This window comes from Candoia aspera, chromosome 1 (assembly GCF_035149785.1).
Source record: "Candoia aspera isolate rCanAsp1 chromosome 1, rCanAsp1.hap2, whole genome shotgun sequence".
In the NCBI taxonomy this organism is placed as follows: domain Eukaryota; kingdom Metazoa; phylum Chordata; class Lepidosauria; order Squamata; family Boidae; genus Candoia; species Candoia aspera.
Window position 1 is genome coordinate 22,297,560 of NC_086153.1, and position 27,769 is coordinate 22,325,328.

The 27,769-nt window shown below is 41.7% G+C and overlaps 1 protein-coding gene across 1 annotated transcript; it reads left to right on the forward strand.

Annotated features, from left to right (window-relative positions):
* The first annotated feature begins 128 nt into the window (after nt 1–128).
* HADHB (hydroxyacyl-CoA dehydrogenase trifunctional multienzyme complex subunit beta) lies at nt 129–27,147 on the forward strand. Its single transcript, XM_063300239.1, has 16 exons — nt 129–195; nt 4,311–4,385; nt 4,746–4,787; nt 5,321–5,417; nt 5,638–5,682; nt 12,060–12,159; nt 14,498–14,585; nt 15,516–15,703; nt 16,580–16,760; nt 18,983–19,104; nt 21,442–21,521; nt 21,633–21,680; nt 23,273–23,360; nt 25,128–25,202; nt 25,611–25,775; nt 25,951–27,147. The coding sequence occupies exons 2-16, from the start codon at nt 4,319–4,321 to the stop codon at nt 25,984–25,986; spliced, it is 1,422 nt and encodes a 473-aa protein (XP_063156309.1). The 5' UTR covers nt 129–195; nt 4,311–4,318; the 3' UTR covers nt 25,987–27,147.
* The last annotated feature ends 622 nt before the right edge of the window (nt 27,148–27,769 follow it).

The window sequence follows — 27,769 nt, forward strand, 5'->3', positions numbered from 1 at the left end:
TGTTATAAGGAAAGAGGAACGTTAAATCAGGGTTTAGGCGGCTGCGGCGAACGCCGGTTAATGTTGGCAGGGGAGGGCCTCCTTGGTAGTGGCGCTGTTGAAGCGGTAAGGGGATGGGTCTGGTTGTTTCCAGCCTGCGGAGGAGGCTGTTGTAGACGGTGTGCGATTTGAGGCTCTTTTTCGCGCTCCGATAAGGTGGGGATCTAATTCCCAGGCGGGCTGGAGGGAGGGCACGTGCGGGGATTAGGCGGTGGGAGGATTTGCTTTCCTGCGTGGGTTCTCCGTGAAGGGAAGTGAGACAATAGGAGCAGTTGGCAGAGATGCTAAGTATGATGTATCGTTATGCCCGATTAAATTATCACCTATCTATCCAGTTTTTTTCTTAATTTGCTGTTTTGAATTACAGTTCCTATTTTTTGCATGTAGCGGGATTGATGAGAGGCGTAGAGAGTTTCAGGTTGGAGAAGGGTAGTTGGCATAAGCAAAACTAGCTTGTCTCTAGCCCCAAAGTCTTTGCCATGCAAAGTTTGATAATGAAGAATCGGAGGAGAAAATGTCCCAATACGGCGTAAGCATAACAGCAGTGTGGAATGCTTAATATTTATTTAGATAATTTAAGTTGCTCATTGTGCTTAAGAAGCACTGTTATGGTATCATATTTACACCTTCCTAAAGTAGGCGAATATCATGAAATTTTACTACAAGGGAGTTTTATTCTCTTTTAAATTTGAAATTTTCATATATTGCTTAATGTCTGATATATAAACAAAATGTTTAGATTGTTTATAATTATCTTTTTTTTCCCTCTTACCATTTATCACTGTGTTGCTTTCTTTTTTTACTCTTGTTTAAGGTTTGTTTTTGTACTTTTTTGTAGTTGGGCTTTTTTGTATTTGTATATTATTTCTTAAACTGTAATTACAAATACCATATATGGTAGGGCATTTTGATTTTCCTTATTATCATAGTTGGAGTTCATGGTAGAGATGAGACTCAATAGTAGGCTTTTGATATTACGTGATTGATCTTTGAAATATATATCCTGTATTCCTGTAGGAGTTCAAGCATTTGTACATAATAGTCCTTCAGGTCTTTTTTCAATTTTATTTCATGAGGCAGATTGGATCAGTCATTACCTCTAAGTGCAAAGCCACTCAGTGAAATTACATAGATAGCTAAATGTGAGTTTAAACCTGATTCCCCCCAATCCTAGTTCAGTTTCTTTTTAATTACTACACTGTGCTGATCCTCCTTATTGGAGCTCATCTCCAGAACCGTAATATTACACTAATGTTTAATAAAATTAGCTGGACTTAAATACACTGTGTAATGTAAGAGGAGGTAGTTGATCAGGTAGTACAAAACATTTGAAAGGGTGTTCTTTTCAAAGTCCATTTGCAGGAGAAAAGCAACCCTGATGGAAGCATTAAAGCAAGAATTATATTTACTAGTTGTAAAGTGAAACACTGATTTATAATACTATGTCCTTTTCCAAAGCCTGCTTGTTCTTCTGCTATAATCTGCCTAGTATCCGCCCAATTAATCTGTTTAAAAGGTACCATTATAATTTACAGCCTATGTCAATGAGACTTATGGGGCAAAAGTTAGCGGGGTTTGTGGAATCTCCCTTTTTAAATATTGGAATTACTACACTGTTTTTCTAACCTACAGGGATTCACCTAGTGGCATTGATATAAGTAAACAAGGAGGAGAGCATAGGAGCCCACCAGGCTTTGACAGTTGTCTGTTGTGTCTTTTAACTTCTGCAGCAGTTACCTGGGACCATTTTAATGATATTTTTAATATATCTGCATGCATTAACTGTTGGTTTGATATTCTAATATCCTCAAATTTATTTTTAAAATAAGCTATCCAAACTTCAGGTGAAATCTATACTTCTATTATTACTTTACTTTCTCTCTGGCCTTGGGAAACTTGTTCTCAGAATTTTGTATCATTATTTTGTAAACATGACAGTCTTCATTCTTGCTACTGGCTTTTATAGTAATCTTGTTTACTCCTCCTTATCAGTGCTTGATATTTTCAGCGTTTATCCCTCACTGCCTCTACCCTGTCAAATGATTTATCCTTCTTAATTTGTCTGACTAATCTAGCCAGTTTGTGTCTTTCACGTCTGCATTTGTGGTTAAACCAGAAAATTCTGGTTTCAGTCATTTTTCCTTGCCATGGTTTACACACCAGAGGTTTAAGATTGCCAACCACATCCTCATATATGATATTTGCATTTTGCAGTTTTTCAATAAGTGTGACCCTCTGCAATAGCTTTGTTGAACTGTATAGCGCTGATCTTCAGCCAAGGGGGATGTCCACTTTAATCATTTCTGATTCTTTATAGTGCCTTCTATATTGTGACTCTCTTGTGCTATGTTATTTCCACATATTCACATCAAGTCCAAGCCAAGTGGTAAGAGATCACTCTGGTCTATCTCTGATATCAAAACACTGTATTAATGGGATCAGTGAGGGTGGTATGAATATATAATCCAAGGCAGCTCTCCTTTTGTGGCTGACGTATAAGAACCCCCAGACTGATCCCACTGTGATCTATGTAAACTGACCATTTGTAATTTATACAATAATTTAAGTAAGAATGGCCCCTCAAAATGCCTGTATGCAGCATTTATTGACTTATCCTCTGCCTTTGATACAATAAATACAGGGACATTATGGGATAAATTTTTAGCTACTGATATAGATAGAAAATTACCTAATATATAAATTATATGAAGACACATGCAAGTAAAGCAGATTAAAACCACAAAATGTGTCCAGGGCTGTATATTGGCTCCCTTCCTCTTTAATTTTTATATAAACAACATTGTAGAAGAGCTTAATAATCCTTCCTTTTATGGCCCATCAATTAGAAATAGAAAGATTCCTGCATATACTGTATGCAGATGACATGGTACTCTTGTCGACAACATTAATTGGAATGAAAAGAATCCTGACAGAATTTGGCACTTATTCTAGGAAATACAGATAAATTATTCCAAAACCAAAGTGGTAGTATTTGCTAAAAGACCAAAGAGACACGGATGGACACTAGATAGTAAGGAGATAGAACAAGTGGGGTCATTTAAGTATTTGGGTATCCAGTTTGCTGAAACACTCATGGAATATACATATAGCATCAACAAGAACAGCCATGAGATCAATGAGAATGATTTTCTCCTTTTTATACTCAAAAGGATGGTTAGTACAGTTTGCGCTTGAGGGACTACTTATTTTTTTAAAGATAATAGACAAGATAGAGAACAAGTATGTAAGCTTAAGTTGGCCAAGTGGTATCAATCTTTTAAAGATGGACAAGGAACGTCATATTATTTACAGTCCGTTACATCCTATTCCCTGAGATAAGCTTTAACAGAACTCTGTTTTAAAACAATGCCAACAGCCTATTTGGATGGAAGATATAAAGAATTACCAATTACTTACCACTTATGCATTTGAATAACTCACAGGTGGAAGATCTGATCCATTACTTATTACACTGCAAATTATATCAGGGACCTTTGTTAAGCCTACTGAATCAGTCTAGTTTAGAAGAAAAAATCTATTTTCTGTTGACTGATGTAGATGGACATGTAATAAATTGCATTGTTTGCAATGGTGGCAACAAAGATACGAAAGCAGATGTTGACAAATAGTGCTGTTAATATCAGGGGGGATGTATTGAACTGATGTGGATTGTTGTAATTTTATATGAATTTTGCTAACACTTATGGTTGCAAATAAATGAATATATTAATATTTACTAGCTTGCAAATTCTTTGGTCTAACTGTATTACATTGCTTCATCCTTTCAGCATCACAGCTACAAAAACAAAGTTAATGAAGTTCAGGGATAAAATAAGTAATTTCATCTACTTTGTATTATCTGTTATTAATGAAATTATGCTTGCTGCTTATGCTTTACTGCTTGAAAACTTCCCAGTGCTTTTTGGAAACAAGATGGGAGCTTGGCTGCTTTGAATGAACATGTATTTATTGTTAAGCTATTGATATATTTTTTTAATAAATTGTTATGCTAAGATAATTTTTTTATTTTATTTATTTTCTATCCCGCCTTCGTTATTTTTATAAATAACCCAAGGTGGCGAACATGCCTAATTCTCCCTCTTCCTCCTAGTTTCCCCATAACAAGAACCTGTGAGGTGAGTTGGGCTGAGAGAGAGCAATTGGCCAAAGGTCACCCAGCCGGCTTTCATGGCTAAGGCGGGACTAGAACTCTCAAGTCTCCTGGTTTCTAGCCCAGCACTTTAACCACTAATCTCTCCTTCCTGTTTCAGTTTTCAAAATGACATCCTTGTTGACTTGTGGCATGAAAGTCCTCCCTACCATCATTCCATGGGCAGCCAGATTCTGTAAGTTCTACTCCTTTAGATACCAAAATACCAATACAAGATTAGTTACTGGACTGTTTTACTGGCATTCTGTTATAGAGGTTTTATTCATGTATGGTTAAAATAGTTCTTCATTGTCTTTTTCTGAGTTTCTGCGTTGCTCTTCTTTCTGATGTGGCAACTATCATATTAATGCACCATAATCCAAGTCCTGTCATATTACTCATTTTCTGCTTTTGTCGTTTCTAAACGTTACATTCTTTCTGATCCTCTGCTCATGATTAGTTAAAGGGTTATAGGAAACTGTTTTGTTTTGATATTTGGATGAAGATACTGTCTGTTTTGCTTGTATTGTTATATTCTGTTTTTCTTACATTTCAGCTTTGAGATCTCTCAGCTGCTCATCCCAATTATTTGTAACAGGTACAGAAAAACATACTGTTTGAATAATCTGAATGCACATCACTACTGTGCTTGCACTCCTATACTGTCTCATAAATTAGTTTAAAATAGAACTAAGAGCACATGAATTAATTAAAGAAATTCAAAACTGGTTCTAAAAGTACTGTAGTCTGTTGGAAACATATTTTGGTGGTATGAATATTATTACAATGTGTGTGTGTGTATTGCATACTCATAAATATATTTTTAAAAGTCTGTAAAAGCTCTGCATTTCCAGATTTGATGCCTATCCATGTTTGAGTGAAAACTACAGATGGGAAAAACAAACAATAGATGTCTTAACAATGTTAAATAGAAGGGATAAATTGTGAGCTGTGGGTTTTTTTAGAAAAACTTGGAAATAAACCCTATTGATCTTACCTTAGTCTGAAATTCATTTTAATCCCTTCTGTAAACAGTAGCAACAAATGAACAAATGTTTTTGTTTTCAGTGATTTTATGATAATGCTCTAGTTCTACACGGATTTTCTAGTAATAATTTATTATTTATGCAGCTCAGCCTAAAAGTAAGAAAACTCTAGCTAAAAATGGGGTGAAGAATATTGTAGTGGTGGATGGTGTTCGCATTCCATTTTTGCAGTCCTGGACCTCGTGAGTATTAAATCTTTCCTTTGAATAACAACTTAAAAAACCCAGGAATATCTGTTGAACACTTTTGGGAGAAAGAGGAGTAAATAATGTTGACATAGAAGCAGCCAAATTTAAGGTTACTGTAATTTCTCTTCAGTTTACACTGCAATTAGTAAAACAGAAGTGTATTCTTCAGGAATTAATGAGAAGGTGCTTTTTTTCTTTCTCTTCTAATCTTCAGGTATACAGATTTAATGCCACATGACTTGGCCAGAGCAGCACTGATGTAAGTAATAAATAAATAGAAATAGAGCAGATTGGCTGTGATTTAGTTCATAGGGAATTGTTCAGGGACGTTCTTCTACTTTGTTTTTTTGTGCCTGAAACACCTTTCCTTCTTTCTTGTTTTATCAAACTAGGTTTATTTGTTGCCTGCCATGCTTAGTCCCAATACATATAGATGAGAATAATTTACCTTCTTATCTTCATAATGTACTTTGAATTCTTTCATCTGTTTTTGAATTTGAGAAAGAAATGTCACCTTATATGGACATTTTGCTGAAAGAAGGAAAAAAATGATATGATTTATGGATCTGAGGATTTAAAAAAAGATGTGGACTAAATGAGGGGCTGAAGGGATTTGTACAACATCTAAGAGGGAGGGCGGATTGTAATACTGTAATTATCTGTTGAAGACGAAGTCGGAATTCATTATATTTCATAACTCTAGTTTCTTTTTTTCTTTTCTTGCAATTTCTTTTCTTTCTTTTTCTTTAGGTTTGTCTTTACCATATGTAAAACTCTTAATACATATGAATTAAAACAGAGAATTTGAGATAGAAATGTCCTAAATTTTCCTGTGTCCTGTCCTGTAAGCTCTAGGGCTGTGTAATGCTTTGGATACAGTTGGGAAGAGGTACTTTTGAATGTCAGGAGCATGGATTCAACTTCTCTCTGGACTCATTAAATGTGAACTGAAACAGAGTCCTCGAAACAGAGGTAGTTGCTCCAATGAATTGCAGGCATTTATTGCATTTGCCCTTTCTTGCATTCTGAACCATTTCTCCCCAGTCAAATCCAAAGCATTGCATGGCCCTAATAATCACCTTGTGACTTACGCTTGTAGAATGAAAAGGACTGTTTCCCCAGTAATAAAATTTTTATTATTATTATTTTTATGTATTTATCAAATTTTTATCACCGCCCATCTCCCCCAGACCCTGGGCAGTTCACAATAAAAACAAAAAATCCATAAAATCATAAATACAGCCATTAATCAATCAGAATAAAATGCAGTAAAATCCAAGCCATGGCAGATCTGATTCAAACCATAAGGGCCTAAAACTGGTCCCCACAGCACCAGGGAATCAGCCAGCCCCAAGAATGGCTCTTCCCCTCCCTATTCCAGGCAAGGCAGCAAAACCAGATCTTCAGCTGTTTTCTGAAGTCCAGGAGGGAGGGGGCTAACCTTCTCGGGGAAGGGTGTTCCAAAGGGCGGGAGCTGTTGCAGAGAAGGCCTCCTGGACCCCGCCAGATGGAATTCTCTTGCAGACAGGGTCCGCAACATGCCCTCTCTGCATGATCGGGTGGGACGGGTTGATGTAATGGGGATAAGACAGTCCCTTAGGTAACCTGGACCCGTGCCGTGTAGGGCTTTAAAGGTGGTAACCAACACCTTGAATTGGACCCGGAAGCATACTGGCAACCAATGCAGCTTGCGCAGTAGGGGTGTTACGTGTGCTGATCTCGGAGCACTCATCACTGTTTGTGCGGCTGCATTTTGAACCAACTGCAGCTTCTGGATAGTCTTCAAGGGTAGCCCCATGTAGAGCACATTGCAGTAATCTATCTGGGAGATGACCAGGGCGCGAGTGACCGTTCGAAGGGCCTCTCGCTCCAGGAAGGGGCGTAACTGGTGCACAACACGAAGTTGTGCAAAGGCCCTTCTGGCCACGACTGCCACCTGCTCTTTGAGCAGGAGTCGTGAGTCCAAGAGGACCCCCAAGTTATGCACCAAATCTGAATGGGGCAGTGCAACCCCATCCAGAACTAAAGATGGCAGGTTCCTAGAACTGAGGGGCCATTAACCCATAGCCACTCCGTCTTACTAGGGTTCAGCTGAAGCCTGCTGTTCCCCATCCAGACCCCAACAGCCCCCAGGCACCTGGAAAAGGCAGCCACAGCATCACTTACTTCCCCCGGGATGGAAATGTATAGCTGAGTATCATCAGCATACTGATGATACCTCACCCCATGGGGACGGATGATCTCACCCAGAGGTTTCATGTAGATGTTAAATAGGAGGGGAGAGAGTACTGAACCCTGCGGCACCCCACAGAGGAGGGGCTGTGGGCCCGACCTCTCCTCCCCTACTAACACTGACTGGGACTGGCCCTGGAGGAAGGAGGTGAACCAGTGTAAGACTACGCCACCCACCCCCAACTCCCTGAGCCGCCCCAAAAGGATACCATGGTCGATGGTATTGAAAGCCGCTGAGAGATCAAGGAGAGCCAGGATGGATGCACTGCCTCCATCCCACTCCTGCCAGAGATCATCCAGAAGTGCGACCAATGCCATTTCCGTTCCATATCCGGGCCTGAATCCTGACTGAAAGGTGTCCAGATAATCCATTTCCTCCAAGATCTTCTGGAGCTGCAATGCCACCACCTTCTCAACCACCTTCCCCATAAAGGGGAGGTGGGAGACTGGATGAAAATTATCCACCAGCGCCTCCTTAAAGGCTGCCAGAAACACCCCCTCCTGCAAGGATGTATTTACCATCGACTGGACCCAACCACACGTCACCTCCCGAGCTGCCTTCACCAGCCAGGAGGGACATGGATCTAATTGACAGGTGGTGGCATTTACAGTCCGGAGGATCTTGTCCACTTTCTCAGGTCCAACAGGATCAAACTGTTCCCAGATAACTGGGTAAGTACACTCCCCAGGCATCTCCCCAGACCCTGTCTCACGCTTGGAGTCCAACTTAGAGCGAATCCGAGTGATTTTATCCTGCAGATGCTCCGAGAATTCCTCCGCACAGCCCTGTAGGTAATTTTCCAGACCGCCTTTCCCCAACAAGGATCGGGTGATCCTAAACAGGGCTGCCGGGTGGCATTCTGCGGATGCAATAAGAGTGGAGAAACACTGACATTTCGCTGCTCTTACCGCCACAAGGTAGGCCTTAATCGCGGCTTTAGTTTGTGTCCAGTCGGGTTTGGTCTTCGTCTTTCTCCAGCGGCGCTCTAAGTGTCTCTTAATCCTCTTCATAACCCTCATCTCCTCCATGAACCACGGGGAGTGTCAGGTTCGATAGGATAGAAGAGGCCGCACAGGTGTGATCCTGTCCAAGGCCCCGGCCACCTCCCTGTTCCAGGCTGCAGCCAGGGTCTCCGCTGGACTGTGCAGCATTCCTCGGGTATAACCCCCAGCTCCCTCTGAAACTGCACTGGGTCCATTAGTCGCCGGGGGTGGGCTGATCGAATAGGCCCTGCCTCCCTGTGGAGGGGGGTGGCATAAGAGAATCTCAGGGCCACCAGGGCATGGTCTGACCATGACAAAGGGGAAAGATGTAACTCTCTCCTCAGATCACATTGCCACTGCTCCGACAAGAAAACTAAGTCTGGTGTGAGGCCACTGCTTTGAGTTGGGTCCCAAATAATCTGAGTCAGGCCCATGGACGCCATGGTGGCCATGAACTCCCGGGCTGCCTCCGAGACCTGCCCCAGGGATGGCAGGTTGAAGTCCCCCAGAACCATGAGCCTGGGGAACTCCACTGCCAACCCTGAGACGGTCTCCAGCAGCTCAGGCAGGGAGGTTGCCACGCAGCAGGGAGGCTGGTACAGCAGCAACACTCCCAACTGCTCTCGGGCACCCAACTTGAAGAACAGGGTCTCACAACCAGTTAGTTGTGGAGCAGGGCCTCTGAAGGCCACCAGAGACTCCCGGATGACAACTGCCACCCCTCCTCCCCTGCCCTGGCATCTCGGCTGGTGCCACGCCCGAAACCCAACCGGGCAGATCTCTGACAAAGCTGCTACTCCTTCAGGGCCCAGCCAGTTTCGGTAATACATGCCAGGTGTGCCCCCTCCTCCATGATCAGGTCGCGTATGAGGGGGGCCTTGTTGTTAACTGACCTGGCGTTAAGAAGCAGCAGCTTCTTAAAATCTAGGATTTACAATTGCAGTGCAGTGCAATTTTTATGCAAGGGCTACATTTATTATTTTGCTTAATTATAAAGCAAGGTGGATTATGGGCTGCGGGAGCAAAATTGCACATGCTGTAGCGATGTGTGACTATTTCCAAAATAATCTCTTTGCCCACTCTGGGAAGCAGTTTAGTGAAGGAAGAGTATTCTGAAACCTGCATGATATTTGATAACTTCTGGAACTGGGAAGTACACAAGGAGCCGATGTAATCAGTTAAAACCAAAACAGCAACAACAAAAGTCCTGTCAAGATTTCTCTTGACTAGAACTATCTAATCTACTTCACCAGATTGCCTAGATTGATGTGAAACAACATTTGGGTCAGGGTTTTTAGAAATGTTTGGCTTCAGTGCGTGGGGTTTCTAATTTTGGTGATAGCTTAATCCTAGGGCATAATCATCAAGCAGCTTCAGTCTAAAATGTCATACTATAGATAGATGTGATTTGCATTATTTAATTCTGAGAGTTTACTCAAATCTCAGCCATTGTTTCTATATCCTTCAGAGATCTCTTTTAGAATGTGTATATTGAGCATTAATGGTGTGAGGGCCAAAGCCAGTAAGACTGGAAATAAGAGAATGTGATCACACATGCCCATTAACAAAAAACTGTGGGTGACCTCAGCATCCAAGGTTGAGAAATGAGTAGGAAAAAGTCCATTACCCTGTAGGAACCCAAGAAAGACATACGGTTGAAATCCTGGAGCTGACAAATAAATATGGGTAGATTCACTGTTGGCTGATTTTCGTTGCCTATTAGCTATGTAATAGTATATTTTCATAAAATTAAATATCTCTATAAAATAAAAATACGTTTCCAACATTACTCTTCATTGCTGAAGAAGATTCAAGATGATCTGTCAACTTAGATTAGCTTTTTTTTTAAATGCAGTGAAAATCAACATATTCCTTAAAATAAATAGAATTGTATTGGATAAAGTTCTTACTTGAATGACAGGAATTGGAATTTAGATTTACAGTATTAAGAACTATTTTAAAAAACAGCATAATAGCACAAAATAGTCATTTATTTTATTAATAAATAAAAAAATAAAATTTCTCTGGGCAGTTCAAAATATAAAACAAGGAATGGTATTTAAAAAACCCAACAGTACAATCCAGGTCAACAAAATAGTGTCAGCCCAAACAACATACTGTATACAAGCACATCTAACAAGGGGGTCACATGCACCCTACCCCAAAGCCTGGGAGAACAGCCAGGTTTTCAAGGCCTTCTGGAAGATCATCAGGGTGGGAACCACACAAGTCTCTGGAAGAATCTTATTTAGAGGGCAGGTGCCACCGTAACAAGGCACGTTTCCTAGGTCCCAATGTGTGGCATTACGTAATTGAAGGGACCTGGGATGTGCCAACTCTGTCAGCTCTTGCTGGATAGGCAGGAACTATGGAAAATAGACAGTCCCTCAAGTAACCAGGCCTTTTGCCACATAGGGCTTTATAAGTAATAACCAGCACCTTGAATTGTACTCAGAAGCCACTGGCAACCAGTGCAGCTCACAAAGCAGTGCTGTCACATAGGCATACTGAGGCATGCCAATCACTGCCCACGCCTCTGCATTTTGGATCAGTTAAAGCTTCTGAGAGATCTTTAAGGGCAGCCCATGTACAGTACATTGGGTAGTTGAGCCGCAAGATAGTGAGGGACTGAGTGATTGTCTGATGTATGTAATGTGTTGTATCACTGAATGTATAGGCTAGGAATTGGAAAGCTGTGACCATCCAGAGATTTATAGACTATAGTCAGAAATCTTGGGAGTTATAATTCAAAATTGAGGATCACAATTTTTTCATCCCATTTCTAGACCAAGTTCATAATGTGTCTAGCATGACTGAACCAGCCAATGTGCAATAGTTAGAGCAGGTAATGTTATGAATTGTCCATTTGCCTATTTACATTTATTGCTTTTGCTCTGGATGTGGAGGATCCAGAGGATAGAATCATAGAACTGCAGAGTAGGAAGGGACCGCAAACGTCATCTAGTCCACCCCTCTGCAATGTAGGGGAAAACTACTTCAACTATCCATGAGACATGGCTGTCCAGTCTCTTATTAAACACCTCCAGAGATGGGAAATCCGCAACCTCCATAGACTTTTCAACTGTTGAACATATCTTACCACAGGAAGTTTTCCCTTATATTTAATTGAAATTGTGGGAGCTACAACTTACACCCATTATTTTGGGTCCTGGTTTTTCTGGCCATAGAAAATAGTTCATGACTGTCTTTTCTGTAGTTTCCATTTATGTGCCTGATCACAGTGATCTTGCCTCCCCTAAGTCTTCTTTTCTTCAGACTAAATAATCAAGTTCCTTCAGTCTGTCCTCTTAGGGCATGTACTCAAGCCCCTCTATCATCTCTGTTATCATCCTAAAAAAACCCTGGTTATGCTCTTGATTTAACATTCAAGTGCTGTCTTTCTCTGATCTGTTCCCTCAGAGGCTTGCTGAATCGGACTGACGTGCCAAAGGAGGCTGTTGAGTACATAGTGTTGGGCACCGTTATCCAGGAAGTGAAAACAAGCAATGTTGCAAGAGAGGTATGTTAAATGATAGAAGAAACACTAGACTAGTTTGGGGTGGGGTGGGGGGATGTGAAAGAAGGGGGATGAGATGAAGGAATTAATTTAAATAATGGGAAGGAGGCAGTGGCAAACCAGTTCCGGAAAAATCTTGCCAAGAAAACTGCAGGGACTAGTCCAGGCACTTGCCAAGAGTCAGCACTGACTCAAAGACACCAAAATAAAAAACCCTTGCTGAAAGCACATGTGCTTGGTTATGGCTTGTACATGAAAGAACTTGCCTAGAGCCCAAACAAAATGCCCATGTAGGATAAAGTTAAGAATATGAGGGTTAGTTGATCATTAATCTGATATCCCAAAAGGGCTAAGTCCAAATCTTTAGGGTTAAGTAATTTCCTACACACGCACACTCACAGATGTCAACCTTTTTTTCTCCAATTTGATTCTACCTAGTTTTGGTGGGAGTGACTTTTGTTTTGAACGCTGGGACTTGTTCTTTAACTTGTTGACAAGTTTTATTCATTATTTGTTTTTATTTATTTATTTTCTCTCCCTTTTATTATTTTTATAAATAACTCAAGGCAGCGAACATACCTAATACTCCTTCCTCCTCCTATTTTCCCCACAACAACCCTGTGAGGTGAGCTGGGCTGGCCCAAGGTCACCCAGCCGGCTTTCATGCCCGAGGCGGGACTAGAACTCACGGCCTCCTTGTTTCTAGCCCAGCACCTTAACCACTAGACCAAACTGGCTCCTGTTCTTGTTCTGCTCATAAACCTAAATCATGTCAATGATCTCCCATTTCTGAGAACTGCAAGAATGGTCAAGTTTGTCTTTTAAAAGCTAAGCAAGCACCTGGATGAACTTTCAACATCAAAGGCCCATGAGCTGCCCTTGTTTAGGAGAGCAGTTAGACATCAGCACTGCTTGCACTTCTCCTGTGTGTTGCTTCACCTGTCACCAGTTTTTGCTTGTCTGCTTCTCTGCCTGAGCAAGTATCTTCATTTTAACATTCATGCTGAACTTTACCCCAGCTGGCTGTGTGTCAGTGAAGCAGTGTTGTTGTGTGGTATTGTGTAACCAAGGATACCTTACTTAGGCATTTTACTGCTGAATCATAGAAACCAAGAAGCTCTCTTGTTCTGAACTGGAGCACTAGTCCTTCTAGGCCACCTCTGAATATTCTGCCTAATCCCTGTTTTTCATGTTTTTGTACTGACCTTGGTCATTTGAAGTCCTGCTACCAACAGCCTCTTAAGCAGAGGTGAGGCCAAGACTAAGCTTGTGCTCTGCCAACTGAGCTATGCTCCTTTGCTGTACGGTGTCATAATTTCCATTTGGTAGCACCCCCGCTTTTTCTGAAGGCAGACAGGCATTAGTGATAACTTCTCTCTTCATATTTCCAACATAGGTAGAATGTCCTTGAGAGGGCTTCATTTCCACATGGGTGGCTAAAATAAGATTCATGTTACCCTTTCACATTTTCCAGAGCAAAAATACTTCAGCATTCCTATCTGCTCTACAATTAGGTAACTGGAGCTGGGACAGCATTTTCTCCAGTGATCTCAATAAAGGAAAATATTCAAAGTTAACTGCTTGCAAGTCCCATTGATCTCATTGGAAAACTAGCTTTCAGTACTTTTCCTGGCAACTCTGGGATTGCTCCCATGCTGGTTAAAATGTGTAAATGGTCTCTTACATAGGGTGCTTCTGCATTTAGGCCATAAACCTCCAGAACAACTTTATCCTTATGTTTGCAAGCAGAGGCAGCCAGATAGCCAAGAACTTTGGACTCTGATTTGTGGAATTCACCATTTGGCTGTTGCAAACAAATGATTTTTTTAATATTTGGTTGCTGTGGTCTGACTAAAGTTTCCTGCCTCCAGATCTTACATCATGCATTTCATAGGCCGTTGTTTGATTAACCATGGTTTGAGTAAATCATCAGCTGGCTAAGCCAAAACCACAAATTAGTATGAGGTGTGAACCAGCCATTCTGTTTCTCAGTAAACAGCGAGTTGCAGTACAAAGAATGATTATAATGGACAAGCAGAGGCTCTGGTTATATTCTTTTTAAATGCCCTTTAATACTGATCAAACAAAAACTATTTATTGATCAAACAGAAACAAACCTTACTGTGTTAGTTGTTGATTGTATGGACAGTTTGAAGAGCAAAAGGCTTCTATCTTTACTCAGCCATGGAATACACTAATGAGCCCGTCTTTCAACCTCAGTTTCTCTGCAAGATTCTTGCGAAACCAGCTGAGCTGAGAATTGTGAACTGCACTATATCATGAGAATTGCAGAAATTAGACATCTCGCAATATTCTGGTTTGGTCTCTGATTTCTGTGTAGGCTGCCTTGGGAGCTGGCTTCTCTGAAAAAACTCCTGCTCACACTGTCACCATGGCTTGCATATCTTCCAACCAGGCAATGACAACTGGTATGTTAACCCTGTTTGAATAATTAAGGAGCTGTATAAATGCCAGGAAGTTTAACATTATTTCTCCAATAGGATTCAATATTACCTCTGAATATTCTAAGTCAGAGATGAAAGGAAAGTAGGATTTATCCTCTGGAAGATGTTTGGATATTTTGTGGTATATTGGCAAGTGATCTGCTTGGCCTCGTTTACAGTAAAAAAAGTATTAGTCATGGTTACAAATTCCTGGACTTTTGCACCAGATTTTATTGGTAGGACAAAATATAAAGTACTAAGCCTGAAATGTCCTCAGCCTTCTGCCACGTGGAACCTCATTGTCATCTGTTTTATCCAACAGCAGCCATCTCTTGTAATACAAAAAAAGGGAGGGGGCATAAAAATCTACTTCTAGTTAAAAAATGCTAAGAAAGCACGTACATGGAGGTTGCAGTCCAGAATTTCATTCTTACAGATTGATTGTGTTTTATTTTTCATGTGCCCAATTCTAATAGGATGTGATACAGATTTTAGCCAGCCCCTTTAAGTTTAAAAATTTGGGAATCTAGGCAAAGGATAGGATCAAATAAGCAAATGAATGGAGCACATGAAGAGACTAAGGTTTAAAAGTGTAAATGTAAACATGCAGTCATATAAAGTGGAAACAGCTAGGCCCAGTTGGATTGTAAAGATGGACTTTTAAAGTGACTTTTAAAAAATTATTTAGGAGAGAATTGGTATCTGCTGAATCCTTAACTCTAATGTAACTTTATTATATGCTGTCCCTTGTGTTCTGCTTGAAAAGTTCCATAAAGTGTAAAAACAACAGGGATGGGAAATGGCCAATTCTGAAGAGCATACAAAGTAATTGAAGAGGAAGGCATTCTTGCAGTCAGGAAACTGGTTAATTTTAAACATGGTAACTCACATGTATGTGCCTTCTGATTTTTATAGGGGTTGGCCTCATTGCATCTGGCCAGATGGATGTGGTAATTGCTGGTGGTGTTGAACTGATGTCGGATATTCCTATCAGGCATAGTCGGAAGATGAGGAAGACTATGCTTGGTCTTACAAGAGCAAAAAGCTTAGGCCAGAGGTTGTCCCTGATCTCCAAAATCCGTCCTGATTACTTTGCACCTGAGGTAAAAGCAGGAAATGGTTTTCATTTCACTGCCTGCCTGAGTAACCAGTTCAGAAAGTGAGCAAGGATAAATAGAGTAATAACCAGCTAGAGAGCATACTGTGGCAAAGAATGGTTGCTGACTATGTCTGTTTCCCGGGCACCATATCTTCAACTTTCATTAATCTTGGTCTTGAAAGCAAACAGTTTATAAAAGAAGTAGTCAAGGGTACAGGCAGTACCACTTGCTTTGTATCAGCCATTATCAGAATTCTGAGGAGAAGAGAATCATGCATGCATGCTAGCAAAGAGGTATCATGTCAAGCCCTTAGTAGTTGTTCACAACCCAAATCCTCCCCCTCCAAGATTCTTATACAGTCTTCTTTAAACAGATTTATTGAAAGGGGAAAGAGGTTTGTTACAGAAAACATGGGGATTGGATATATTTAGTTTAGCGTTTAATTTATTTCTAAGGTTTTTTTTTTTTGCTGAACATCTGTTAATATACTGGGGAGGTGGCTACCAGTATTCCTGATAAAGGAAGATGTTATTTGTTTGTAATACTTTGCAAGCTATCATCCTCTTTCCCAGGCTTTGAGAAGCTCATAGCGAAGCAAAGTGAGGCTGAGGCTGAGGCTGATGTACGGAATTCCTTTGCTGAAGGAAAAAGTAGATTGAGAGGGGAAAGAGTCATGACCAAGTTTGTAGGTAAAGAAGCTTAGGAGGAAGAGTAGATGAAATGAAAGATGGCAAAAAGTGAACAGGTGCACGCCATGTTACAGTACATATTTTACATTCCTAAATCCTGTGGATTTACATTCAGCTCTTAGGTTATGGAGCTGTCTGCACTGAGTTTAGGGTAACTGATCTTCACACGTAACGTTCTGGCTAATTCTAGCTCCCTGCAGTGGCAGAATTTTCCACCAACGAGACCATGGGTCATTCAGCTGATCGCCTGGCAGCTGCATTTGCTATATCACGTTTGGAGCAAGACGAATATGCTCTCCGGTCACACAGTCTCGCCAAGAAGGCACAGGATGAATCACTTCTCACAGATGTGGTAGCATTCAAAGTGCCAGGTAAAATGACTGTTCAGAGGAACCTGTGGCAAGGGGTCCACATTCCTGATGGAAGAGAAGGAAACATTTTTGTCCTGGAATGGCTTTTAGTTAAGCAATCAGCTGTATAAAGAAAGGGAGCTCCTAAGGATGTGAAAGGTGAAAGGTCCCCTGTGCAAGCACTGAGTCATGTCTGACCCTTTGGGGGGAGGCTGCTTTCACAACGTGTTCTTGGCAGACTAGAGAGCAGGGTGCTTTGCCATTGCCTTCCCCAGTTGTCACCTTCCCCAGCAAGCTGGGTACTCATTTTACCGACCTCGGAAGGATGGAAGGCTGAGTCGACCTGAGCCGGCTACCCGAGAATCTAGCTTCAGCTGGGATCAAACCCAGGTCATGGGGAGAGTTTTGGCTACAATACTGCTGCCTACCCTTCTGCGCCACACAAGGCATGGGCTCCTAAGGATAAGAGAAGGTAAAAAGGTAAAGATTCCCATTTAGTCATGTCTAATGACACACTAGGGGGTGGTGCTCATCTCCGTTTCATGGCCAGCGTTGTCCCAAGACACTTCCACTGTCGTGTGGCCAGCATGACAGTCACGGAACACTGCAGCCTTCCCACCGAAGCGGTACCTATTTATCTACTCGCATTTGCGTGCTTTTGAATTGCTAGGTTGGCGAGAGCTAGGGCGAGTGCAGGAGCTCACTCCGTCATGTGGCGCTTGGGTCTTGAACTGCCAAATTTGCAACCTTTCAGTCGACAAGCCTGATGTCTCTTAAGGATAAGAGAGAGGAAACAGAATCCTGTTTTTACAGATACTAGGTTTTTCTTCCCTTCTGCCTTACTCTTCCCCTCAATTAATCAGACTTCTCCCTAGTTCATAAGGGACGTGGTGGCGCTGCGGGTTAAACCACTGAGCTGCTGAGCTTGCCGATCGGAAGGTCGGTGGTTCAAATCTGTGTGACGGGGTGAGCTCCTGTTGCTAGTCCCAGCTCCTGCCAACCTAGCAGTTCGAAAACATGCAAATGTGAGTAGATTAATAGGTACCGCTTCGGTGGGCAGGTAACGGCGTTCCATGTAGTCATGCTGGCCACATGACCACGGAAGTGTCTACGGACAAACGCCGGCTCTTCGGCTTTGAAACGGAGATGAGCACCGCCCCCTAGAGTCAGACACGACAGGACTTAATGTCAAGGGAAACCTTTACCTTTTATCCTAGTTCATGAGTTAAGACTCCAACATATGCCTTACCTGTGCCTAATTCCTGTATTAGTTCAGCCATACCCATATAGCAAAAAAAAAAAAAGAAAAGTAAAAACTTTTGGTAATACCCTATTTAGCTTGGGATAATTTTAAGTATTTTTCTTAAAAATACTTACATAGAAGCAGCAAAGTAAATGTTGTATTTAGATAATGTAGAACAGCAAATTTTCTTTAAAGATATGTGTAATCTAAAAAACAAAGTATCCATTATCTCTGGTCAAAATCTTGACTGAATGACTCCTGGTAAAATGCTAGTAATAAGTCAGTCAAATGGGCCAGATGCCCTCAAATATCCAGAACTCTTTAATTCTCCCAAGAGTGTCTTGGTCAAAGTCCTTCCTAGTGTTATATACCAAGCGCAACTTGCTGCCTTTTTCTATCTTTTAAAATAATACAAATTTATTTTCCCTAAGCCAGGTTGTCACCTTGCAAGACAATTATGGACTATACCCATAACATAGTGTGCTACAGAAATTTATGTTAATGATGTCAGCCCTGGCTATTATTGGCTGGCTGACCCAAAGGCCTCAGCCAGTTGCATTACTTGATCATAAGTCTTACTACTGAGTGATCTGCTGCATTCTTAAGAGCCGCTGGTTGTGATAGTTCCAGGTGATTTAAAGGGAGCCTTCCCCGGTCTGTCTGCAGAAGTGTTGAACTTGAACTGCCTCAAGTCCCAGCCACAGGCTGTGCTGGATGGGAATTATGGATGTTGAAATCTAGTATGTGTGAAGGGCACCAAGTTGGGAAGGGTTCCCTCAAGGGAGGCAAACTGACAAGGAGAAGATGAAGTAAAGAAAAGGAGGAGGAATGGTCCATAGGAAGGGAATAAGGGGAAAACCTGTACATGTGCAAAAGCATGAGCTGCAGAGGCTACAGTCAAGAATTGTGGAAATGAAGGTTGAAATTCATAGGTAGACTTTCAGCCCACCAGATGTACAGTATCTTGAACTTTAGGCCTCTTCACACGTTTGACTTGCAGGGAAGGACACTGTAGTGAAGGATAATGGAGTCCGACCCTCTTCGTTGGAGCAGATGGGTCGACTGAAAGCTGCTTTTATCAAACCATATGGGACTGTGACAGCTGCCAACTCTTCTTTCCTGGTAATACGCTTGTACATTTTCCTTTGAAAAATATATTCTGAAATGTCTTCATTATACAACAGAATCATAATTAACTGAAACTGTAGATTGGCATTTGCTTTTACTCAGAATAAGTTACAAAGTTGGTTCAAATATAACACCAGGCCAAAATCTGGCTTTCATGAAGGACCCCTGGCTGTTTCTCTAGAGTTTATGGTTGCGTCTAAAACTTGCATATGACTATTTGCCACTTATCCAGGGTTTGGCAATGATTCCTCCACCTGGTAATGCAGTAACATTGGGAGGGAAAAGGTTGATTTGAATTTTTTGTTTGCTGAGTTAAGGATAGTAATGGATATGGAAAATCTCTGGGAGGCAAGTTGCTCTCATCCCTACTCAGATCTCTCCATCCTCCTGCAAAATGGGTGAAAATGCCATTTTTTCAGGCTGATTTGGGGCTGTTTGGCATTTGGGGGAGGGGTTAAGACTTCAGATACCAAAGCATAGATGGAGAATTGGGGTGCTGCATCGTAGATTGCCCTTCTCCGTGCTAAGAGTTAGGTTTCTACAGCATTCTGGATCATAAACTACCGAACCTGATTTAGCCTTGTCTAGCATGTTGTGTGAACCTATACACAAAGTCATAAGCAAACAAGACTGAAAAAGTCCTGTCTGCAATTTATACGATATATATCCCTGTCACAATGATTCTGAATTGGGTTGATTCAGCAATGAATTCAGCTGCTTTCCTAAAATCCAAAATAGTGTGGGGTGGCTCATTTTCCAAACCAGTGTGGCATTGAAAATATCTCTCCTTAGCCCCTAATGTTTTCCTCATCAAATATAAGCTTGGTATGGCAGCAGCAGATGTGAAAAAAAGAAATGAGAAAGAAGATGATTTTTCTTTTTCCTCCAATGATGGTGGTACACTAGGACAAAAGGCCTTGGTAGAACACAACCTATGGAAAGACTACAGTTCCCAAGAGCCACTGTGCTGGCTGCACTCTGGAAATACAGTGAGCTAGCTAGAAATATTTCTTTGCATTTTTCTCTTGTGTCTAGACTGCCATGGTGGCACCTTGGTCCCCAGAAATATCTAAGAGAGAACTCAGCGATTGGGGATGTGAAGGAATGGGGGGTGCTGAGGTTATCATAATCATGTCTTTTTTTCTGCTTGCATTGCAAGCCTCTAAAATACTCTCAAAAGCTAAGATTCAGATAGCATATTTCTAACTGAATACTCTATTTTGTTTCCAGGAGGTATTAAATAGAAACAAACTCTTGACCGTTTTTCTGTCCTTTGTCTACTGCATGACAGTCAAACGGTTTTACTTCCTCTTTGCTGCTCACTAACTGATTCTCCAGTTTTAGGCACTTGTGCATCTTTTTCCAGGCTTTGGCAATGTTGGTTTTTGTTGCTGGCATTATGCGTGTCGGGGGATAACACTGCTCTTGTACAGTTTGCTCTGAATGGTTAAAAAAGCATAACTGAAACCAGTAGTACCTATTAAATGACGGTAATTGGGCCTGGCACCTCCATCACTAAGCATGATGTCATGTGACCACACTGACTTACAACAGCAGTTGCAGCTGCCCGTGTGGTTGTTAGGCACAGCCCCACATGATTGCCATGCAGCCTCCTGCTGGCTTCCAAATTGACTTTGCTTGTTGGATGCTGGCAGTGAAGGTTGCAAGTAGTGATCACATGACTGCGGGATGCTGCAACATTGTAATTGCGAGATGGTTGCCAAGTGCCTGAATTGCAATCATGTGACTGTGGGGACGCTGCGACGGCCAGAACTACAAGGACTGGTCACAGGTCTCCTCGTTCAGCACCATTGTAGCTTTGAACAGTCACTGAGCGAGTGGTCATTAAGCAAGGACTGCCGGTAGTTAGTCATTTCTTTTTTTCCTGTCACAGTTGTTACACAGTCACCATATGGGGTGTTCAACTCCTTTCAAACTACTTGGGATCTTAAAATTTCATGGCCCAAAACTCTCCACCAAGCAATAAATATCTGGCTTTTCTGCTTCTTTTGCCTTCTTCCCTGTTACCCATAGTTTATGCCTCCTTTCCTCTCAAGCTTCTTACTGTTAGCTTTTCTCCTCACTCTTTACTTGGGCCCAACTGGTTCTTTTCCCTTCAGTCATCATAGCTCTGGGCTTCTTCCTGGCTATCAGTTTTAAAATCCAGTTTTGCCTTTCTTGGATGTACACCCACTTGCTCTGCAGCATGCTCAGTTTTGGGTTTTTTTTACATCCCCACAACTGCAGTAATGCTGAAAACTGAATTAAGAGATGGGGGTGGACCCTTACTGTGCTTTGGGACCTGATGGCCTTTTTATATTGTCTCTACAGACTGATGGAGCATCAGCAGTCCTCTTGATGTCTGAAGAAAAGGCTTTGGCGATGGGGTACAAACCAAAAGCCTACCTCAGGTGAATGGAAGCTCTCCTCTCCTTTTCTCACCATCTGTCATAAAACCATGGCCATTTTCTCATCTATCCTGTAACCAATATCTCTTCTCTTTTTAAAAAATCATTATTTAGGGATTTTGTATTTGTATCCCAGGACCCAAAGGATCAGCTTCTGCTTGGGTAAGTTGCAAATTTGGTATACTTTACCATAAAAATGGAAATGTGTCCATTTTCTAAATCATTTTATTTGTAGACAGCTTATTCCCTCTGTCTTAGTCCTAGGCAACTTCATCTGCCCCTGCTGCTGCAGGGAGGTACAATGTCTCTCAGACTGAGGGTCACATTTGGTCTTTAAATGGTGTGTTGAGCATCATATTCTGAAAAATACATAGAGCTGAAACAGACTGAAAACTGTATTTGAGTTATTTTACATAATAATAATAATATGCTGCCCAACTCCCAGTTACATTATTATGATTATTCCCTTTGTATATGATTATTCTCCCCTTTTCGTCACATACATGTTTACTGGCAACGTTGGGGGGGCTGAAACTACATTAATATTTCATGAGGGGGGTTACCGCTCCTTCCACAGAGTGTCTGCTACTTGACTTTCGACAATCGTTGTAGCAGCAGCTTTCTGTGACCAGTCCCATTCAGCTAAGAGTCTCTAGGACTCACGAACTCAATCCGCTCCTCCCTTCTCCCACACATCCCTTCCTACCCATGGTGAAGAATTGTACTGACATCAGCCCCATCCCAAAATCATTCAAAAGAGTTTACTATGCTGGAGTGGACAAATACTGAGCTGTTGACTAATGGCCAGACATACCAACACCCATACTCCAGTTTGGGTGCTTATATTTTGCAACTGATACTTGAAGAAACAGTGGCTGAGTTGTATAATTGTGAGTCTCCCCAGCTTGTAAGAAATGGTATAAACCCCTCCCAAATTCTGAAGCTGTTTTGGTTAGGTGCCTTAATGATTTCTTTTTCTTCTCACTCATCTCTGTTAGCATATTTATCTATCTATCTATCCATCAAATTTGTCACCGCCCATCTCCTCCGACCGTAGGGACTCCGGGCTGTTTACAGTATAGAACAATAAATATATAATCAAATTTCAATATAAAACACACTATAAAACAATTTCACAGAACTACCAAATATAATAAAATTCAGATGGCTGTGGTCTCATTCAGTCATTATGTAGGAGGGGCACTTCAAGGCACTAGTCAGCCCCAAGTCTGACTATTCTCCTCCCTGCCCCAAGCCCGGTGGCAGAGCCAGGTCTTCAACTCCCTCCGGAAGCCCAGGAGCGATGGGGCTAACCTCACCTCTGGGGGCAAGGTGTTCCAGAGGGCGGGTGCTGCTGCCGAGAAGGCCCGCCTCCTGGACCCCGCCAGATGGAATTCTCTTATCGACGGGGTCTGTAGCATGCCCTCTCTGCATATCTAGTTTGCAGCAACCGTTCTGTTTCCATTTCTGTGCTGCACATTTTCTGTTATATCACCAGCGAGAGATAACAGTTACTGTAGAAGTAGTTGGGTTCTCTGCTCTCGTCTTTTAGAACAGAGATGAATGGGACAACAATTCTTCAAGCTATTTAGAAGAGAGAGCTATTTTGTTTATTTCAGCCAAATTAAAGGAAAGGATGCCCTTTTATGATGGTGATACAGGCAGGCACATTCATCCTGGCCCTTCTCAGCCAGTACGTTTTATTCCTGTCCAGAAGGGACATGAATGCAACTCTTAGCTTCTTTTTCTCTTAGGCCTACGTATGCTACTCCCAAAGTTTTGCAAAAAACTGGCCTAACAATGGCAGACATTGATGTGTTCGAATTTCATGAAGCATTTGCAGTGAGTATTTCTAAAGCCATGTGCAAAACAGATTACTTTGTTCAACACTTTATTATATTTTTACTTCACCCAGTAATTGTAGTTTTCATCTTGGGTTGATTAGTTATAGAGGAAACTGCAATACTCCCTTTTTACAGTCAAGGTGGCTATTAAACAACTTAAGTAAAAATAATTTATAAAAACAATGTTACTTTAAATGTTTATTAAACTACTCCAAACAGCTAAAAAGGCTGAATTGATGTGTCTTTCCAGCTTTTTAAAAAGTTACAAGAATGGGGTCTGATTTTAGCTCTTATGGGAGACTATTCCACAATGCAGAAGAAAGTCCTTTTCACCTAACATACAAAGTTCTGTGAGTGGAAGCATCCTCAGAAGGGTCTCTGTCCTACAAATGTTAGCAACAAGAAAGATAGGTTATTCAGTAATCCATTTAAAGCCTATGGCATGACTATAATGAAGGCATGGGAGGCAACCACTTGGGGCCCACAGGCACAACAGGTCCCACCAGGCTCCCCCTTGCTGCTCACCCCTTAGCTGTCATCGTCTGTCCTGTAGAAGGGAATATGTTGCAACAGTCCAGACTTCACCAGATAGTGGCCCATTTATGGTAGGGGCATCATTTCTGAGATCTTCATGCAGGGACCATTCTCCTCCAGAACAAAAGCCAGAATGGAAATGTGACCTGCTTCATGTTTAGGTTTTGAAAGAATCTGTGTGAAGTCTATGGAAAGGCTATACAGGCTATGAAATTCTGAACAACACCTGTTAAAGCAGTACACACATTAATGTTAAATTCCCCACCCCCACCCCCCAGCAAATGCCTTGGAATTTCCACCACCACTTGTGTCAGGTCATTCAAAGACTTTGCCAAACAGGGGATGGCTATGACATGAACAGAGTCTCTGCTTTCACTTGACCACTCAGAATGAGGTACAAAATGAAAACTACACAATACAAGCATACAATAGGAGCATATGAAACAAAATTGAATGCAAAAGCAATAGAATAAAAGAAGCAAGTGAAAATGCTGTAGGGCTGTGTTCTTAATTCAGCATTTTAATAAAGAAACAGGTCAGTATTACATACAGAAGCCCCTATCCTTATGCATATCAATTGGCATCAAGACTGACTTGAATCCTGTAATTCTTTCTCTAAATCTTTTTTTGTTTAAAATAAAGTTGGGGCAAGGCACACACTCATATTTATGCACAGGCCAGGCCAGGTAAAGTCACATCTGTGTCATGGTCCAGTTGCTCTGGGTAGCTGTAACAATAACGTTTCATTTGGTGATCAGGGCATGTATATTTCCTGTTGGGTTCAATTTGCAGCACTACAAATCTATTTAATAGCCTTGTTGACATCTGAATCATTAATCCTCTCTCTGGAAATTGGCACATTTATCATCTATTACAGCATTGGTAGTGATTCTATTTATTTCAGCTTTTTTTCCCCATAGACCATCTTCATCCACATAGGTATTGTCTTATGGGTCACCAGATTGCTTACTCTTGCATTGTGGTATCCTACATGTTAATGGTCGTGTGACTGAACAGAAAAGTTGCAAAACACTTTTAATAGTGGCTGTTGTAATTAAAGTGTTGGCAATAATAATTTGTAAGGGTGTAAAACCTCAGGTACCTTATCAGCTAGTTGCTCATGTCAGTTCTTGTGGGAGCACAGTATATGTTTCTACTGTGAAGACTGCCTAGACTTTGACTGTATTATTGCTGCAACAGAATCTTCTTTTCCCCTTCCTTTCCACCTTAGGGACAAATTTTAGCAAATCTCAAAGCCATGGATTCAGATTGGTTTGCCCAGAACTACATGGGCAGAAAGTCAAAGGTAAGATTTTGGTTAAAGGTTTTACAGTGAACTTGCGTATCTCCATTATACATTATTTCTGTATTATGTCCTTCCTCTTGTCTGGTTTCCATGCAGCTTGCCTTACTTTCCCTGCTAACTTAGCACAGAAACCTCATACAGGGCATGGTGGAAGTTAGATACATCATGTGTATAGTTGTCTTTACTCCTTCCTGATGCCCAGGGTTTGCCACATGTGGGAAGGCTTATTCCTTCTCCAGTGATCTTTCAGTGGCTGAAATAGTCATCTGGCAAATATCAGCTGAGTTAATATGTTACCTACTCCGATTATCTTCCAAGCTTATGTGTTCTAACTTTCTTCCTTTCATGGGTGAAATTGGATAATTTATTTCAGAGCTTACGTCTCATGCACTATTTTCCCGCTTACAGGTTGGAGCTCCTCCCCTGGAAAAATTTAATAACTGGGGTGGATCCCTGTCATTAGGACACCCCTTTGGTGCCACTGGCTGCCGTTTAGTAATCACGGCTGCCCACCGATTGAAGAAGGAAGGGGGGCAATATGGCTTAGTGGCAGCGTGTGCCGCTGGAGGACAGGTGAGCAGCCTGCTGTGAGCAGTCTACTATGACCACAGTTGCCTTGTGCTTGGCAAGGCTTCCTTTTGCAATCCCATTTTCCCAGTGTTCCTTTTTCTTTCTTTTTTCCTGCCTACGGGGGCAGTGGGGTCTTTTTCTCCCTCATTGAGTAATTTCAGTTCTTCTCTTGCTGCAGGGCCACGCAATGATTGTTGAGCTTTATCCACAGTAAAGAAGTGAAAATCGGCATGAGGGAGTTTGCCTGTGATCTTCGAGACAACTAATATAGTAACAATACACCAAAAAGTGTCTCTGGACTTTCCTAGAAAGGACTCTCAGTGGCTTTTGTTAATATTTTCTAGTGCCTTCAAGAATTTGTTTTACAGCAAACAGATAAGGCCACACAAGTTTTATCTGGATATTTATGTCAATAAAGGTTTTCTGCCACTTAACAATATGTAACTACTTTTTTCCTCCATGAGAACAGTATTGTAAGTTGGCACGCTCTGTTCTGCAAAGTTGTCTGGTAGTAAGCGATAAAGCAAAATTTGCTGTGAAAAGAGAATAGTTCCTAACAGTTTGGAAGTGATTTGCATGACATCACGGCTTTGAGGTTTTTAAAAAAGGAAAAGCCCTAGTAGAGAGAAAATAATTTACGATGTTCCACACAGTATTTGTCTGACATCAGCCTTAATAAATGAGAAAGAAGACTGGAATGTACGTGTCGCTGATTCCTGTGAGAATGTCCCTGTTTTAGGATGCAGAAGAGCTGTAGCTTCTCAGATATTTGCTGTTTCAGCAGATCTGCTTTTTGGTACTTTTCCCTTCTGCTGCCTTAATAGCAGCACATACCTGCTTAACAATCTTTTTAAACTCAAATGTGTGAATATATCTCTTCTCCCCACCCCACCCCCTGCTTCCAAAAGCTGTCACTTCAGGGTAGAATGGGGGGTAGGTATTAGTGACTGATGTGACTTCCACACTTACAGAATTGTCCTCCCCAGAAGAAAATTGTGGTGCTGGAAAATAAAACTGACCTAGATTTTATCATATATGTAGCCATTTCTGTAAAACCAGCGCTGTGGTCAGACTTCTGCCCAATATCCAGAGCTAAGTATTAGATGGAATTAGATCATGCTAAATGAAAATCAGGTCAGTGGCTTAGCATGATGTGTGAACCTAGCTGTTGCATGTGGGAATGTCTAGATTAAAGCAGAGTTGCACAGCTTTAGGTAGGATTAAATGTTCCCTTCCACCCCACACTCCACCCCCAGTCTTGGATGTCTTGTCCCAGTATTCCTCCAGAAGAATAGAGAAATTATTAAGTACACAAATACCAATATTAACTTTATTTAATTCAATATAATGCTTATTAAATTAACATGAACTCAGATTTTGTCTTTCTGCCATTTATTCTTTGGAATGGAGGTGGTTCTGGGGTACTCCTGAAAGGTTAAGTGCAGGTTTCATCCCACAAAGAGTTGCACATTCCTGGTATTGAACAATCATCTTCTTGGACTCCAGAATGCCTTGGCATGGATTCCTCCATTGTTGATGCCCACCCCTTTTGTCAGTCCTTGAAAGGTCTGCTTCCCAAACTAATTTGAATCAACAATGACTTCCAACATCCAGATAGCATAGAAAAAGCTCTTCCTGACATAAAAGACATGGCAGATAAATTCCTGAGGACATGGACAGGGTCCTTGTGGCTGTGAGCTCAGCCACCTGGGTTCTGGACTCATGCCCCTCCTGGCTGGTCAAAGCCTCCCAGGTGGTGGCATGTGGTTAGGTCCAAGCAATGGTTAATGCCTCTTTGCGGGAGGGGAGGGGAGGGGGTGGTACCGCCTTCCTTGAAAGGCCTTGGTGTGCCCCCTTCTCAAGAGGCCATCCTTGGACCCAAGAGTGCTAGACAACTTCTGTCCAGTCTCCAACTGGATGGAACAGTCTCCAACTTCCTTTGTTAGGGAAGGTTGTTGAGAGGGTGGATGGCATGCACCTAACAAAGGGCCCTGGAT